Source organism: Pogona vitticeps, chromosome 4, assembly GCF_051106095.1.
Source record: "Pogona vitticeps strain Pit_001003342236 chromosome 4, PviZW2.1, whole genome shotgun sequence".
Lineage (NCBI taxonomy): Eukaryota > Metazoa > Chordata > Lepidosauria > Squamata > Agamidae > Pogona > Pogona vitticeps.
Genome location: NC_135786.1, coordinates 37,075,413 through 37,093,091, shown reverse-complemented (window position 1 = coordinate 37,093,091; position 17,679 = coordinate 37,075,413). Strand labels below are relative to the sequence as shown.

General features: G+C 38.4%; 1 protein-coding gene across 1 annotated transcript; it reads right to left on the bottom strand.

The window, feature by feature from the left end:
* Positions 1–6,439: 6,439 nt before the first annotated feature.
* Positions 6,440–17,034, bottom strand: TIMM17A (translocase of inner mitochondrial membrane 17A). The gene is made up of 6 exons (XM_020782496.3): positions 16,886–17,034; positions 14,624–14,723; positions 12,164–12,227; positions 10,272–10,400; positions 9,712–9,822; positions 6,440–7,883 (listed from the first exon to the last, which is right to left on the bottom strand). The coding sequence occupies exons 1-6, from the start codon at positions 16,909–16,911 to the stop codon at positions 7,813–7,815; spliced, it is 501 nt and encodes a 166-aa protein (XP_020638155.1). The 5' UTR covers positions 16,912–17,034; the 3' UTR covers positions 6,440–7,812.
* Between the last annotated feature and the right edge of the window lie 645 nt (positions 17,035–17,679).

The following is a 17,679-nucleotide window of genomic DNA, read 5'->3' as shown; positions in this document are numbered from 1 at the left end:
CAATCAAAGCCATAAACATAAAGGCAGTTCCAGTAATTAGATATCCAGCTGGAATAATAGGTTGGACTCAAAACAAATGAGAAGAATTGGATTTAAAAACACTGAAACTAATGAACGTGCATCATGTGCTACATCCAGAAAGTGATGTGGGCAGATTATATTTACCATAAAAAATCAGAGGCTGTGGATTACTGCAAATACAGCAGGTAGTAGAGGAGGGGAAAAAATTATTATATAAGTACAAGTACAGAAAAATTACTTAAGGCAGTGCAAATGGAAAATATTTTTGAAAACCACAGAAACAAAGGCTCAATATAAGAAACAAGAATTTGAAAATAAATTAAACAGCTGGAAAAAAATAAACCACTACATGGGGAACATCTGAGGAATATTAATGGAAAGCATGGTCATAATTCAACATGGGCATGGCTAAAACTGGGGACCCTTAAGAAAGAAACCAAAGGCTTGATTTTTTGCTGCACAAGAACAAGCTTTCCAAACCAATGTGATGGGAGGTAAGATCCAAGTAATCAGTACTAACAGCAAATGTCGACTCTGCCAAGAAAAAGATGAAACTGTGTCACACCTCATCAGTGAATGTCCAAAGATTGGACAAACAGATTACAAAATTAGACATGATAGAGTGGCAAAGCTAGTGCAAAAAATATAACTTGCCAGCCTCCAAAAACCCATGGGAACATCAGATAGAGAAGGTTTCAGAAAATTAGGAAGTCAAGGTTTTGTGGGATTTCCGGATCCAAACTGATAAGACACCTTGAACATAACACACCAGACATAGTAGTAATAGAAGGAAGAACGGTCTAAATCACTGACATTGCAATTCCAGGGGATGCCAGATTTGAAAATAAAGAATTGGAAAAGCTAACAAAGTAAAGAGACCTGGCAATCAAAACATCTCGCCTCTGGAACAAGCCCACTTCAGTGGTCCCCATAGTCATTGGGGCTTTGGGGACAATATCAAGTAATTTCACACAGAACTATAAGCAGTTGCAGATCTCAGAAATCACACCATGAGAGCTACAAAAAACAGCATTAGGAACAACATACATGTTGCGCTGATGTTTAACAGATACTGTACTTAGGTTTTTTGTTAAAATGTGTATCTGTTATATAATACCAGTCAATGTTTTTATAATTTTGATTGTACCTGGAGTTTTTTAATAATAATAATAATAATAATAATAATAATAATAATAATAATAATAATAATAATAATAATAATAATAATAATAATAATAATAATAATAATAATAATAATGAGTCATCAGGTGCATTCTAACTAAAGGCAACCCACTGTGAAGCTTTCTTAGGTATGGAGTACTTGGAAATGTTTTATCATTCCCTTCTTCCCTGATGATACTCTGGGGCTGTGCAGCTTGTCCAAAACTACACAGGCTGGTTCTTCTCCTGGGGGGCACAGTGGGAACATAGTGTTTAAACTCAAGTGAATGTGTCAAGGATTACGATCATTACTCTGCATTTTTACCTGGGAGTTAGCGCCACTGTCCACAGGAGAACTTGCTTGCAACCAAATTTGCTTGTGATTGGGCTATAAAAATATCCATTAGTTTTTAAAAATCTCCTCAGAATGGCTCACAACACGATTAAACCATAATAATATGTAAAAAAATAAACATTGTAAATACAATGAGTAAGAACTAGAAACAATATACTGGAACATCAGAAACACTACACCAATTTTTCCAATTAGCATGATCTTCTCTGCTTTACTGAGTTCCCCACCTGCTCCTGCTAGCAATGTTCATTTCCTTGAGAGATCATCCTGCCAGGGGAGACCAATACCCATGCACTGAATTTAACTCTTCTCTCACTAGAGTAATGAAACAGACAAATGAAATCAATTCTAAACTGCTTCTGCAAAACCTTAGAGGGTGCAGGAAATGTTCAAGAGCACTGAAGAGTTCTCCATCCTGATTTTTAGCTTTCCAAAAGCCTTGTGACAAGCTATAGTGTTTAAAGCTTATCAGCCCAGCCCTATATGTATATTAAAAAGTAGGCGTGGACAGAATTATAAACTGAAGAGACTGATAGAGCAATAAATCAAACAAAACTCAACTACCAACTAGTACGTATGCACACACACCCTATCTGTAGTTGACCCTAAACCTTACTCACCAAAACAAAGAGGTTGGATTGGGATCTTAGACTGCCACATTCCCTCCAGCATTCAGTGTTGCAAGATGTGACTAAATCAAGAAGGTCCTTGCAATTAGAGTCATCATCATTAGGCCCTTCCTTTAGAGCAAAGACTAATAATTTATAAGGAATATAAACCACCTTGGTGGAAGGAAATGTATGTAGGTTAGCGGAGGAAGGCACACAGGAATACGCCACTGGCATTGTTGTGTAGGGTAATTAAATCGTTCCCTATTGAAGCAACTATCCAGGACTAGGAAAAGAATCTGGATGTAAATGGACAGAAGATGAATCTGAGAATTAATTATTCCTGAGGAGTTTATTTGTAGTTTTCCAAAGTGTGTAGCTTGAATAGCAGATATGATTGCTACATGATCTGTCCTGCAGTGCTCCCAAGGGAAACCCCTATTAATATTCAACAGAGATATTCAATCCAAATGAACACAAGGATTTGACTGAAGAAAAGCCATCGTATCTTGTTTCATTGACCGGTGATTAGGTATCTCGGTTTTTATCTTCTCTCATTTTATTTTATCTGCTGCTTCTTTTTCAGACTTGTCAGCTATAGGATGAAAAAAGGTTAGCTTGGGCACATTATTCACTATAAAACCATTGGAAAGCTGCATCTTAAGTTTTTCCTTGCTGATATCTGATAAAGGAATTCCATGCAGTAGTGTTGGATTAAAGCAGCATCTGATGCATAATTAAAAGGGAGCAACTTCTCTAACTTAACAGCATATTCAACAGACTTTAGGACTGTAACACATAAGATGTCAGGAGTCAATTTTAATCCATTCATGGATCACAGCACTCTCCAATTCATTTAATGTGGGTATGCATAACGATCAAAAGTACTGTATATCCTATTTTAAATATGTTAAATGACAGAAAAAAACAGATTTAACACATCAGAACAGCATAGAAATAATCAAAAATAACTCAATAGAGTGTCTTGGCAAATACTGTACAAAATACGTATTGACTTGGGTCTTAAACCTTAAGCTAAAGGGCAAGCAGAGAAGACTACCAGAGAGAATGCTCTACAACTGGCCCAGGGGGACAATAAACACACCATTCCTGACTATCATTTGTCCATGGGGGAGATTTCACTAGTAAGAGATCTAATAGCAGTAGCTGTGGTTGCTTAATTTTTCATGCTCTTTTTGCACTTCTGAAGCCCTACTTCCACAATATTTTTCATCTGCTTGTATTGGCTGCTGTTTTCTTTCATTTCTAGAACCATTTTGGAGCAATTCCACCATGGCCTTGAAGGAGTGTGTACTGATGACTCCCTTCTCTAAGAACTCATAAGACTTCAGTATCAGCTTCCCAGGTGTTTAAAGTATATTTTATTAAAATTCAAATACAAACCTATTAGGTAATGTAGCAGTGATCAGTATAGGCTGATCTTCTCTTAGGAAGACCAGCTGAATGGACTGCGCGTAGCGTAGGTACTGCTTGGTCAATATGTAAACTTTAAAAACATTTTATTGGACATTTCTGGACATTAGAGGCATTCTGGCATCGAGCTAAAAAAAGGAAAAGAGCTTCATACCAGAAACATATCCCATATTTTGAAAGATTCTCTAAAAGCGTATAACCCCGTTAAACACTACTGTATTTCTCTGCCATATCCATAAGTTATACTAGTTTGATAGGATTATCTCAGTTCGTAACTGGGACAGGGTTCCATTCAACTTGATATTTCCTTCTATTGGCATTATGTTGCTAAATTAGAATATCACTTAATGCCACACTTTATAAAATAAAGCATTATTAGTGTATCACCATTTGTGGTTTTTGGCCTATAGGCAACATTCTATCTGTTACACCTGCCTTTGAAGCTACTTGGAATAACTCCAACCCTCCTTTGGTTTGAAAGAATTTCCAAGAGGATTCATCTCTGTATTTTCAGAAAATGTTAACACTTCCTCTTCTCCACCCTGTTAATGAGATAATCTGCTGCAATAGCAACTTCTTATTGCTACAGTTTAGGAAGTGCAAGCTCTTTGTTACATTCTCAGATGCTCTTGCTAATATACTGTATGTGCAGTCTGGTGGTAAGGTTGTAGGAGTTTCTTTCTGCTCACCAAACATTATCATCTAGGGTGAATGGTTTCAAGCCTTGGGTAACCCAGGTATTATTGGACTGCAACTCCTCAAAACCCTGGCCAGCACAGCTGGTGGTGAAGGCTTTTAGGAACTGCAGTCCAAGAACACTTGCGTTGTCTACTGATTTAGGCCCCATCACATTTGGATCTACAGTCATAGAGAAAACAAAGGGCTATGTGTAGCTTAACTCTATGATTACAACATAATTAGTTAGTATGGATATACTGTAAATATACATAAAACTACTGTAGATTCTATTCTTCAAAAAGCCCTGGTTCATGAATGTGGGATATTGCTTCTGTATTTACAATTCAAGATGCAGGAAATGGCCTGCAGATTGCTTCATTGCATTGCATGAAGCAATTTGAATGGCTGAAAGAAACTTGTCTTTCAGATTGACTGTGCACTCAGGTATGTGTCTTTAGGGATGGCGGGTTATTCCCTAAGTAATTTACCAGAATTTGGAATGTGTTAGCCCCATGCTCACAACACTTCCAGCAATCTTTTTTCAGAAGGAAGTCTGAGTCAGATTCCCTTCAAGTGGTATCAAGACCCAATGTTTTCTACACACAAGAGTTGAATACGACATGCCCAGATTCATAGGAACAGCTAAAAGAAAAGTATGAATACTTGTTGCAAAACCTGCAGGTTTCAAATAACTTTCAAGTGTGGATGCGTAAGATGATGCAAGAGTGCAGTTGACAAGACATTTGAGGCAAATGGAGCTCCTTTCAAATATTAACTGAATGATGTAAAATCCCTTACTCTGGGGGGAAAAGTTGGAGTCAACATAAAGGCACAAAATTTGTAACACGCTATTGACAGAACACTAAGGGGAAATAAACACATCTAAAACTTGACAAAACGGAACCCAGAACTGCTTGTGATATATCAATATTGCAAGTAAACTCAATTATCATTGAACTAGTATTTCAGATTTATTGGTTAGGCGTATGTCAACCAAAAATCTGTAGATTTATTATTTGGCTCTTTTTAGAAGAAAATGATTACACATTAGTAACAACACATTTTTTCAACCTGTAACCAGGGAAAATATTAAGATATCCTTATAAGCAATAAACATTTTAAAAATAAATCCTGATAATGAATTCACAACTAATAAATTCTGACTTTTCCTGGCCATATAAAACATTTCTATTGTGTTTTATCAAGATGGATTGGAAACTGTAATACTGCTGCATAACCAGGACACACTAACTCCCTCACCTCTTGCGGCGTTTAAGAGATTTCAAAACATATCTAATCTGTCGTTATACATTGTATTGGCTTTATTCCTTCTTGATGTTTTAATGTTTTGGGGTAATGTGATTTTTGTTTCCCTGAATAAAACTGTTTTTTGAAAAGGGATATATAAGTGAAATAAACAAGTAATAGCAATCTCTCTTAAAGATTGTAAAATCACAAATGCCTAGTATCATTCTGTATACTCTTTCTCATGTTCTCATCAGCATACTTATCCAATATAACCCACTTATCCTTTCTTATAATGGAATCTCATTTAAACAGGTATAGATCAAATGAACAGTAATTTTTATAGTTCCGTGCTATCAAATCATTTTTATGGCATCCTTAATAAGACACACAAGGGAGCCGTGGTGGCGCTGTGGGTTAAACCACAGAAGCCTCTGTGCTGCAAGGTCAGAAGACCAGCAGTCATAAGATTGAATCCATGCGACGGAGTGAGCTCCCGCTTGTACCAGCTCCAGCCAGCCTAGCAGTTCAAAAGCATGCAAATGCAAGTAGATAAATAGGTACCACCTCGGTGGGAAGATAATGGCATTTCATGTCTAGTCACGCTGGCCATGTGACCACGGAAACTGTCTATGGACAAACACGGGCTCTATGGCTTAGAAACGGGGATGAGCACCGCGCCCTAGAGTCAGACACAATTTGACTAAATGTCAAGGGGAACCTTTACCTAATAAGACACTGGAGTTTGGGGAGAGCATCAAAGAATAGTTTACCATTGCAGCTGCTACCACTACTCCCGGAGTTTCCATGACCAAAGTATGGATCCGAACCCAGGTCTCCCAAGTCCTAGTCTACAACTCAATCCAGTATGCCATGCTGGCTTTCCACAGTAATTTTTAGTGATGGAGCATGCATTGAAAGACAAAAGAGTGTCATAAACAGGGCAGTGTATTTATTGGAGGAAGTTACTTAACACAATGAGTTTGTGCTAAGAGAGATCTCCCCTAGGTAACAGCATTATTGAGTTTCACTCATTCATGCAAGACAACAAGTAGAGGTGTTCCTGACGTCTGGGCTGTACCACATCAAATTTTAGGACATCACTCCCATGGCTGAAAACTATGTTTCTATGCAGGAAAGCACTTACTTCTCAAATACCCAAGATACACATGAAGTGGTTTAATTAAGACACTGGCCTACTAGCTCAGAACCATGCAGAATGGACAGAAAGTTTGTATGTGTATATAAATACCTGGATCTTTATATAATCTGTGTGAAAATTAGCATTTTACCATGGATTAATGAGAGAAAGGTGCCACTAGATAACTATAATTTACATTTAGTTTTGCAAAGGGATGCTGCAGGTAGTGCATTATCAGTTTTCTTGAATCACAACTTTTTAAAACATGATCGCTGTATCTTTCTGTTTCAAATACCTAAAATGTTCCCACACCCACCTACTCTCCAGCCTGTGCAGTCATATACAACTTGTGGATAGAGTCATTTCTTCATTCACATTTTTAGAATTAATATAAATAGTACGTTTCTGCTCTGCACAGAGTCTCTGGAGGAAAACACCTAGCAGTTGAACAGTGTATGTCAGGTACTTGGATTTGCAAGCATGACTAAGATGGATCAATTCTGCCCTTTTACGTGTCTACTTTTCTGCAAAGTGATCTGATCTAACGCAGTGTGAAAATATTGCTAATTCATATTCAGGAATGGAAAGGCCACTCAAACCCGCTAATGTTTATAGATATTCAGGACCTGCAAAGATTGTACAAGAACAGTAAGGGGAATAATGTTTTTGCTCTGCAGATTTGTCATATTTAGGAGCAACAGATTTACATGTGCAAGTTTAGCATCTTTATGCACTTATGTGAATGACATAAGATCTAATTGTAGAAAGCTCACATAATACAAAATAGAAAACAGCCCACTTCAATTGCCCTATAAGAAGAAACACTCAGATACTTAGGGGAGGCACCTCCAGTGTTGCATGGCTGCTCTGTCCCTTAATGGCACCAGTATAGTTAATGCTGTACAATAAAGGCCATGGCTTCAAGTTTTTCTGAAACAATACACTGCTTGGTCCTCTTAAGACAAGACCAAACTAAGGAGTTTTTCAGGCATTTCATATCCACTTTACAATAATGGAATTCTACTATTCATAATTTAAATATTGTGAAAAATACAGAAACATCTAAGTGTACACATCTAGTAAAAAGTCTTCAAGTGATGCTGCATCTTGCTTCTTCTTTTAAGGGCAACGACTTGCTTGTACAGCACAGAAGGGAAGAATATATACAATCATTGATATTGCCTGTAGTCTCCAAATGGGGAAGTTTGAAACTGAGAGGGGTCTTCTGAAAACTGAGGACCTGCAATTACACAAAAGAAGTCACACATTCAGACTTCAGCAGCAAGAGGCATTTTTCAAATAAAGCACTTCAGATGTGTAGTTATTTCAGGGATTTTGATAATTTATCAGCAGAACAGTAACAACCATGAACAGAGACTGGAATAATTCTCAATGTTTGTTATAGTTTGAGGAACACTATTAAAAAGATTACAGATGGGTCTAATATCCATGGATGGTTTACTGTTTCCCTGAATAATAATAAAAAATGCTTGTAATCTAATCTGATGGAAGTAGCCCATTCAAAGTACAATTGAATTTATTAATACATGTGCACAGCCGTGCATTCTTAAGTTTGACAACACTGTATATCTATTCATTGTAATCAAAGTCAGCAGAAGTATGAGTGAGATCAGGCATTTAATACAAAGCACTATAAAACAAGAATGAAAGAAAGCCCAGCAGAAATCTCTAGCAAGAGCTTGAGAACATAGCATGGGACCAACTTCATGGAATGTTTTGAAAATAGCAATACCATAATGCTTGGATGGGTCTGTGCCAAATAATTTTGAAATTAAACCACCCAAATACAAACTTAATCTAACAATGTATTTATAACACACTCTAGGTCTACAGGGCCCTAGGCCCAATGGATGTCCAAGACACCTGAACAACAGAATGTTGCAGGTGTCCACAATAAAGGACAAGGAATGAGGAATTAGGCTTTTCAAGCCCAAAACAGGTGGGCAACTACTAACAAGGACCCAGGGAATATAACTGACTTGCTTACCAGCTGCATGTTTCAGTCAGAGAACTACTTGTGAACGACTTACAGAAGTTCAGAAGTCACCAGTAAAGAACACTCTTACTCCAAATGGAGAAGTTAAGAGTCACTTAATGATAGAGAACACACTAAATCTGAGCTACTCACAGAATATATTAAAAAAAATCTTTACCAAATTGGCTAAATTGCTCACATCACTGTCACCACCTTTTACAAAGAAACTGTTTACAGCAGTTTCCATTTACTCTTGAAATGCCTGTAGAATGCTCCAAACCATATTATGCTCAAGTATGTTTTGGCTAAAATCTGAAAAACTGTCTTTTTAGATGAACTCTCACAGCCAGTTTGCTGAACAGTCACCTGTACACCATTCCAGGCACATGTTATCAGCAATAGGTTCTCCACCACTAATATATATTAGTATATATATAATAGAGTGGTGGAGAACCTATTGCTGATAATAGTAGTTTATATAAATCACAGTATACCTAGCCGCTTATATTTATATTAAAAAGTAGTTTATATATATATATCAATCATAGTATACCTCACCACTTAGTGCCCCAGCACTACTCTGGAAGGTTCACATAAATTACAGAAACAAATAGTTTGGATGATAAAACCATAAACAAGAATAATAAATACTGATTTCCACTTCTTGTGGATAAATCAGTAAGAATAGTTTTTTAAAAATATTCTTTCCTATTACTGAAATGCTCTCACATTCCTCAATACATCTGGGACAGTTCTTTGCATTAGACCAGTGGTTCCCAATCTTGGGTCCCCAGATGTTCTTGGACAACTCCCAAAAATCCTGGCCAGTACAGCTAGTGGTGAAGGCTTCTGGGAGTATTAGTCCAATAACATCTGGGAGCCCAAGGTTGGGAACTACTGCCTTAGACCATCATAATTCCCTAGCAATGCCTTTTATTTAACCCTTTCTATGGCTTACAGCACATTTTGCCCACATGAAGATAAATTAACTGTTGATCAAAGATACAGAGTAAAGCTTCAATGAAATACTACTAATATCTTGCATTGTACTCTAAACTACAAGACAACTTACCATTTGGAAATTGTGCAGATGCAAATCTTGTTAATAAAATACCTGCCCCTTCAATTAAAGCTAGAAGAATTCCTCCCATAGCAGCTGATCCAACCATGGCAACTGGTCCATCTGAAAAAAGTGGAGCAGGAAAAAGATGGATTAAAAACTTTTTTACCAACTACAACTGCTGGCAATGTCAAATACATGTTTAACAGTTACAAATATTCAGAGTTTGAGAATGTAGAAGAGTCTAGTAAAAAATACTAGAAAGAAACAATGTGAATGTTTTATTGAATAGCAGGCATTCTATGGATCTGTTCCTAAGTGAATTTACAAACATAAATATCCTTCTGGGGCTAAAGTGATGATTGATTTCCTAACATTCTTATGCCTGATAAAGATCGAATTGTATTATATTCATATTGTGGTCTAAATGTTAGCATATTCATAAAGTACAAAAGCACTGTCAGAAACATTGACATATGATTTTCTTACATTTTCATAATTTGACAAACATGAACAAATAATTTAATGACTTTATAAAAAGAAGTATTCCCTCTAAACTTAAAAGTTCTTACTTCTTGCAGCTAATATGGCACCAGTCAGGGCACCACTAGTGATAGAATTCCAAGGATCCTCTTTTCCTCTTGTTTTCACCATACCACAATCAATCATGGAGAACAGACCACCCCAGACAGCAAAGCTTCCTATTTAAAAGAAGAATGTTATTCAGAAAGGGAGGCAGAAGATTATTCAGAATTCAAGACTGGTAGTTTTCTTATTTTCAAAACAGGAGTTGTGAGGATTATGACTCTAGCAGAAAGAGAAGTTAGAAAATTCATGTAGAAGTCACAGAAAAAGTAGAAGCAATCATTACAAAAAAAAGTCAAAGGCAAAGCCATTACATGACACTGTGATTAATTTTACTTTATTAATTGCTTTGTCCCATGCAGAAGTCTTAATTATAGCAATTTATCCATTAAAAGCCACAAGCACTTTTCCTCTTGTGGGCTGCATCACCTTGGAGGCCAATTGTGAGGGGCTGCATTCTGGGATTGAATTCAGGGGACACCCACTTTTCTTTTCTTTTTGAGATCAACATTGTTTAACACTGTTTCTGTCTTTTAAGAATATCTTATTAGGGATGGGACTTTTGGACTTCAATGAAAGGGAAAAAAAAACATGAAAGAGGTAATTTTTACCATTTTCATGTTCTTTTGCTGATTTCCAAAACAGAACCTCTAAAGCACAAATGATTCATATTAATGAAGAGCAGAACAAAAGAGGATGATGTTCTTTCATGTTTCCCTCTTTCATTTAACATTTCTTTCACCTTCTGTCAAATCACCAAGGCAATTTTTCTTCTAAAAATATCACAAGGGCTGCTGCTAGCAGCCCATGAGAATGTTAGGCAGAGCAGGAATTGGTTAGATCTTCACCTGGAAAAACAACACTGAAGGCTGGATGAAATATTGCCTGATTACAGACTCCTGACCTAAAGCTAAATAAAACCACATTAACTGGAGCCAAATAATGTTAATTTTCCTCTGCCTGCCTGTGTCCTGTTTGTTCCCAAAGGTGGCAAAAGACACACGGAGCAGCAGATACCCTATGTTGTCTTTATTTACCTCCATCATTCCACCTTGTCTTGCTAGCAGCCTATCCTCCAAAAAAAATTGACATTTGAACTGATTTTTTTGCATCCTTCTCTGCCTTCAAACTTTGTATTGTTTATGCCTGATGGAGACTTTCAGAGACTTCAAAAGCTCACATTGTCTGTAAATTTTTAGTGATCTAATAAAGATTTTACTCAGTTCAGCATTTTTTTCCTTCTCTCCCTCTCCTGCAGTTCTTCCCACGCTGCAAACAAGCTTTCAAAATAGTTGGTAATAATGTATTCTCAAAGGCTTTCACAGCTGGGCTCTTTGGCCGTGTTCTGAAAGTTGTTCTTCCTAACGTTTCGCCAGTTTCTGTGGCTGGCATCTTCAGAGGACAGGAGTCAGAACTCTGTCTGTGCTCTGGTAATAGTCTTGCTCATTTTGAGAAAATCAGCAAGCAGTTATTCCCTCTCATTACAATTCTGCACACATTGTTAAAATATGTGCAGTCTTCATAGAAATGCATACAATTTAAACACATCAGGTATGCAGCTTTCATTTATTTCATACAGAAATGTATAAATCAATGTAAGCTTAATATTGTATTAGCCTCATCTATCAGCTTCCAGGCTATGGAACAGTATATTTCATGAAGGTAACACAACAAAACTGGAGTAACCATTAAGATTAGGTCCACATAGCTGTAAAAGTACAAGAAATAGGAAATAATAAGAACTAGTTCTATGAATAGTACTCCTCTATTCTTTTCATTTAACAGTAGTTATGTACTGAAAGTTAAATCCCATTAGAATTTTGGACAGTTTTTTCTTGGAAGAGAGTAGGAAAGGAAAATGTGCAAACATTGCATTTACCTCCCAGCTGTGGTGCCCTGGTTTTAATAGCTGTTAGACTACCTCGCAACCGATAATTCATACCCTGCAATAGACAAAAGTACACTACTGAAGCAATGCTAGTCGTTTTCATCAATTTTATTTACAGTACAGTGGTGCCTCGCATAGCGACGATAATCGGTGCAGCAAAAATCGCTGCAAAGCGATTTTGTCGCTATGTGATTTTAAAAAGCCCATAGGAATGTATTGAAACCCCTTCAATGCGTTCTTATGGGCTTCAGACTTACGTTTAAACGAAAATCCTCCATACGGCGGCCATTTTCGCTGCCCGGTAAGCGAGGAATCCGTCCCAGAAAACAGCGGGCGGCCATTTTTTTTACCCGGTGGCCATTTTGGAACCGCTGATCAGCTGTTAAAAAATCATCGCTTTGCGATGATCGGTAAACGAAACAGGGTACCAATCATCGCAAAGCGCTTTTTCCCTATTTAAAACATCGCACTGCGATCGCAAAATCTTCGTTGCTATGCGATTTCATCGTTAAACAGGGCACCTGTTAAGCGAGGCACCACTGTATTCATTTATTTATTTTATTTATACCCAGCCTATCTGGTCATTACGACCACTATAGGCAGCTATCCACATACTGTATGAATCCACATAGTGTTCAAAGAATATCAAGTAGGACCCTCATATCTGCAGGGGACTGGTTCCAAGCCCCTCCCCTCTGGGAACACTGAAAACCATGGATAATAGTAAACACTATACTGTGTATATGTATATGTATATATATATGTATATATGTGTGTGTGTATATATATATATATATATATGTATATATGTGTATATGTATGTATATATGTATATATATATGTATATATGTGTGTGTATATATATATATATATGTATATATATATGTATATATGTATATGTATATGTATGTGTATATGTATATGTATATGTATATATATATATGTGTGTGTGTATATAGCTAGCATGGTAAAGGGGGGGACCAGAAAAAAAAATATTTTCACATGCATTACCAGAACTGGTGTGTTTTTTATTAACGAGTACTCATGGCACAGTCTCTGGCTTCCTCTAATGGCCAGTTCTGGTGATACATGTGGGGGAAAAATCTAGAAATGTTTCTTGTAATACTTTTAATATTTTCAGATTGTGGATAAGTGAATCAGTGGATATTGATCCTGTGGATAGGGGGTCCTACTGTATTTAGCCTAATCTACACTGCTGAAACTGAGATTCTCTGTGTTAGCTCACTAGCCCTCCCAAACTTTCACAAACTACTTGGGTAAGGGAACTTAAGTATTACATGGCACTGAATTTACAATGTCTGAAGAATCTTATGTTTGCAACATGCAATATAGCAAGTATAGGAAGCTGTCCAAGCTAGGAAAAGTACACAAAAAAGAATCTGAATAATTACTGCAGTTCAGTTTGTGCCCAGTCCTCAGGTCATCACAAAGTACAAAATTCATAGACAGCTGGATGTCTACACAAAGAAACGTGAGTGAGAATAAATAGAACCAACACTTTAAAATCAAATCACTCCAACAAGGAAGAGCATATTCCTAGAAAAATTAACCTCTAGTCTAAGCTACTACAGATAGGAAGCATGCAAGTTGCATAATTACATGTCCATCTTCGCCATGCAATAATGGAATTCCAGTTTAACTCATATTCCTTCTTCCATAAATTTCTAAATTCTGACTCAGACATTTTACCCTCAATAGACTTTAAAGAGGACAATAAACAATGAAACACATGAAATCTTCAATTTGTCTTTGCTCAGAAGAGCAGGTACTTTTTAGATAGGACCTATTCCCAAATCTTCCTTCCAGCATACAGAAGGCATCAAATTCAGATTCTTTTCGAAGGCTACAATAGCATTTCTGTCATAGATAGTCAGAGATTCTTCAACAACAAATTCATAGCTCTCACTGGAATTGTTTTTTTTTTAAATAAACAGAAAAGGAAGACTACAGCATTTTGGAATTTTCTACATATTTTACTTCTGTTTGATAAAAATTTGCACTTAGCTGTTTTATCATTTTGGCTAAATTTCTGTTGCTTAGTGTGGTAAATCGCACTGGAGTCAACCAACTGAATCAGGTATTTGGTGAATAAGTTCCATTAAATCAAATAGACCTATGTTAGCTGTAACGTATTTTATGCATAGCAACAAAATTTCAGCCTTTTGGGGGGGTAAAACACTTCACAGCAAATTGGACTTTTGAAAAAGTTGCATTATGTTATTTATCCTTTGAGCTAAAATTAAATGTTTTTGACATCTATAATTTGTTGTGATGGTGTTTCCACACCAAATTGCTACAATATACAAAGGAATTCTGTCACCTTGATAGAAGTATCTCCATTAAATGAACTACATGACGTTTTCTTTCTTCTCAGTACTTCTAACAATGGGAGGAGGGAAAACCTATCTATAAAAAATAATTTTAACTCACCACTGGAGAATTTCTGAATCCTTTGACTGCTTGAAATATGCCACCACCAATGGCTCCCATTGTGAAGGCCCCACCGCAGTCATCCACTATTCTCCATGGGCTGAAAGAAAGCAAGCACTGTTAACAAGTTCAACCTTGCAAATATCCCATGACAGTGAACAAAATGTTTACTTTCTATTTCCCAGACTGGTTTTCTTCCCTGTTATGTGCTGTATTCAAAGAGCCAATATAAGTGTCCCTGAGCTTTTCTACAGCTACTTTGAATTTTCAGTGGCATTTACTCCTACATTGCTGATGCAGGAATGTAAGCTATCTCCCTATAACAATCTTGCTGAATGGGGATGTCCTAACTGAAAACTTCCCTCTCTCGCAGGTAGCTGTGTTCTTTTTGCAGCCAGTGCTGACTTAATACCGGACAAGACAAAGGTCTTGAGGGTGGGTGGCCCTTCCACTAGTGGTACAGGTGACGCCCTTTCTTTTGGGGGGACAATCTTTGCCGCAAAGAGTCCGCTCCACAGCTTGGGGATACATCTGGACCCGGCGCTTACCATGGAGACCCAGGTGGCGTCCTTGGTCCGCTCCACCTATTTTCATCTATGGCAGATTACCCAGCTGCGACCATATCTTGATGGGGGGGGCCCTCAGTACTCTAGTCCACGCGCTCATAATCTCAAGGTTAGACCATTGTAAGGCACTCTATGTGGGGCTGCCTTGGAGGTTGATGCGGAAACTTCAGGGCGTCCAGAATGTGGCAGCCAGGCTTCTTAGTGGGGTGAGAAAATATCAGCATATCTTTCCCACTCTGGCCGCCCTGCACTGGTTGCCCATCCGTTTCTGCATTGACGTCATAGTGTTAATGATTACACATAAAGTCCTAAATGGTTTGGGACCTCAATATTTGGCAGATCATCTGCTTCCACCTAGATCTACCCGAATCACCCGATATAACCAGCAGGGACGGCTGAGGGGCCTGACGCCGAGGGAGGCCCAGAAGGAAAAAAACAAGAAACAAGAATTAATTGTTAGAATTGAAATTTTTTATGATTTTATATATGTTATATTGATGTGCTTTTATCTATGTATCTATGTATCAATCAATCAAATAAATAAATAAATAAATAGAAGTAGCTCTAAAGTAACAGAACTGGGATTTATATAACATAGGCATTAGTATTTTTTTTTCCAACAGCGACATTAGCCACTTCAAGATATATCGTTTGAATTATTCAGGAAAGAAGAAAAACAGAGTAAGAAGTTCACTAAAGTGTGAAAATCCCTTGCTACAGATGCCTCATTAAACTTATACAGTACTATAAACAGACTGGGAACAGATTTATGTCTCTTTTTCCATCATACCTTTTAAATCATTGCATAGTGTTTTTAAAATATAAAACATGCACTAGACAAAAGTGACTTTCTAGAATTGTTTGAAGTTTTGGATGAAGCATGACATGGCTATTTATTTTCAATCTCAAATTCCTGAAGGAGAATACTGAACCCACTCTTATGCAATGAACTCGCTCTTATGCAATGTGCCTTCTGCTTATGGCATCCACCACAATGATGAAGCAGCAGTAGATAATTAAGCTCCCTTCGAGTAAAGCCAATGTTTTAAGTGATTCTAGGTATGTACTTGCTGAAGAATCACGAAGGGCAATTGTTGCTGAATGAAATCCATCTGCCTCCTTCAACATCCTCTGCCAGAAGCCCCAGCAACTATGGTTAAGAGGGGGAGCCAGAGACTGCGGCTAGTAGCTGGTGCTCTATTGTGGAGCTATCTTCTATCATCTCAAACGGCACACACGCCAGGGTCACCAAATCAAAATTAAGGGGCGCCTCCAGGCACTTCTAAGGCATCAGAAAGGCGCCCAGGGTCCACAGAGAAACGCCTCCTCTTTGAGGCGGGACGCCAAAGGCCTGCCCGTCCCCTAGCGAGGGCTCAAGCCCTCCTCTGTCTTTCTTGGAGGTCCTTCCACCCTCCGCAAGGAAACCATCCCCAGGGAGAGACGTCCCGCCCTTCCAGCCCGGAGGAGGCCATCCTGAGACGGCGAGTCTTGTACGGCGCATCTCACGCCCTCGACCACCAAGGTCAGCGCTGGCCCCAGGTCGAGACAGGAGGCAGGGGGAGAAGGGACCCTCGATCCGAGGTCCGCTCCTTGCCCCCCCCACACACACACACTGCAGATCGAGGCCGCCATCTCTAAGCTCTTCTCCCGGACGTGCAAGAAGCAGCAGGAGACCCAAGTAGAGCTAGTTACTCACCAAGGTTCACGCGCGTACTCCTCCATCTTGAATCCCGGCTTCCACCCGCTAAGGCGACGTGCTCTCTCAACCGGCTACCGGCATGAAAACCACCTGACCTGTTGCCCTTACCCAGTGAGGCTCTGATTGGTCGCCGAAGGCGAAGGGGCAGGGCTCGAGGAGAAGATCCGGTTGCATAGATACAAAAATGGTAGATGTACAACGTCGACGGAACTCTTTGGAAAATGGAGAGGCGTTGCTGCTACATCTGAAGTGTAGCATTCTGTATTTGGAAGTGGAAAGTCGTGTAGAAAACTGCATCAGTTCTAAGCCAGAAGTACCAGTAACAATGACTCCGGCGTCATTCTTTTTAATATAAATTAAGTTATAAAACTTTTTCCCTGATGTTGGGCAAGAGTGAAGGCAAGAGGAGAAGGGTTGGACAGAGGATGAGATGGTTGGACAGTGTCATCGAAGCTACCAAGATGAATTTGACCCAACTCTAGGAGGCAGTGAAAGACAGGAGGTCCTGGAGTGGTTTGGTCCATGGGGTCACGAAGAGTCGAACACAACTTAACAACTAAACAACAAGTTATAAAACTAGGAATCTCAAAGAAAAAGAATAGGTGAATTCTGAAGATTAACATTCTATAGGAAAAAAATTGATTTGTTTGAAATGTGGTGGAAGAGAGCTTTTGAATACCCTGGACTGCCAGAAAGACCAAAACGGAGGTCCTAGATGAAATCAAGCTTGAACTATCTCTAGAGTCAAAAATGTTGAAGCTGAGATCGCCCTGCTTTGGGCACATCATGAG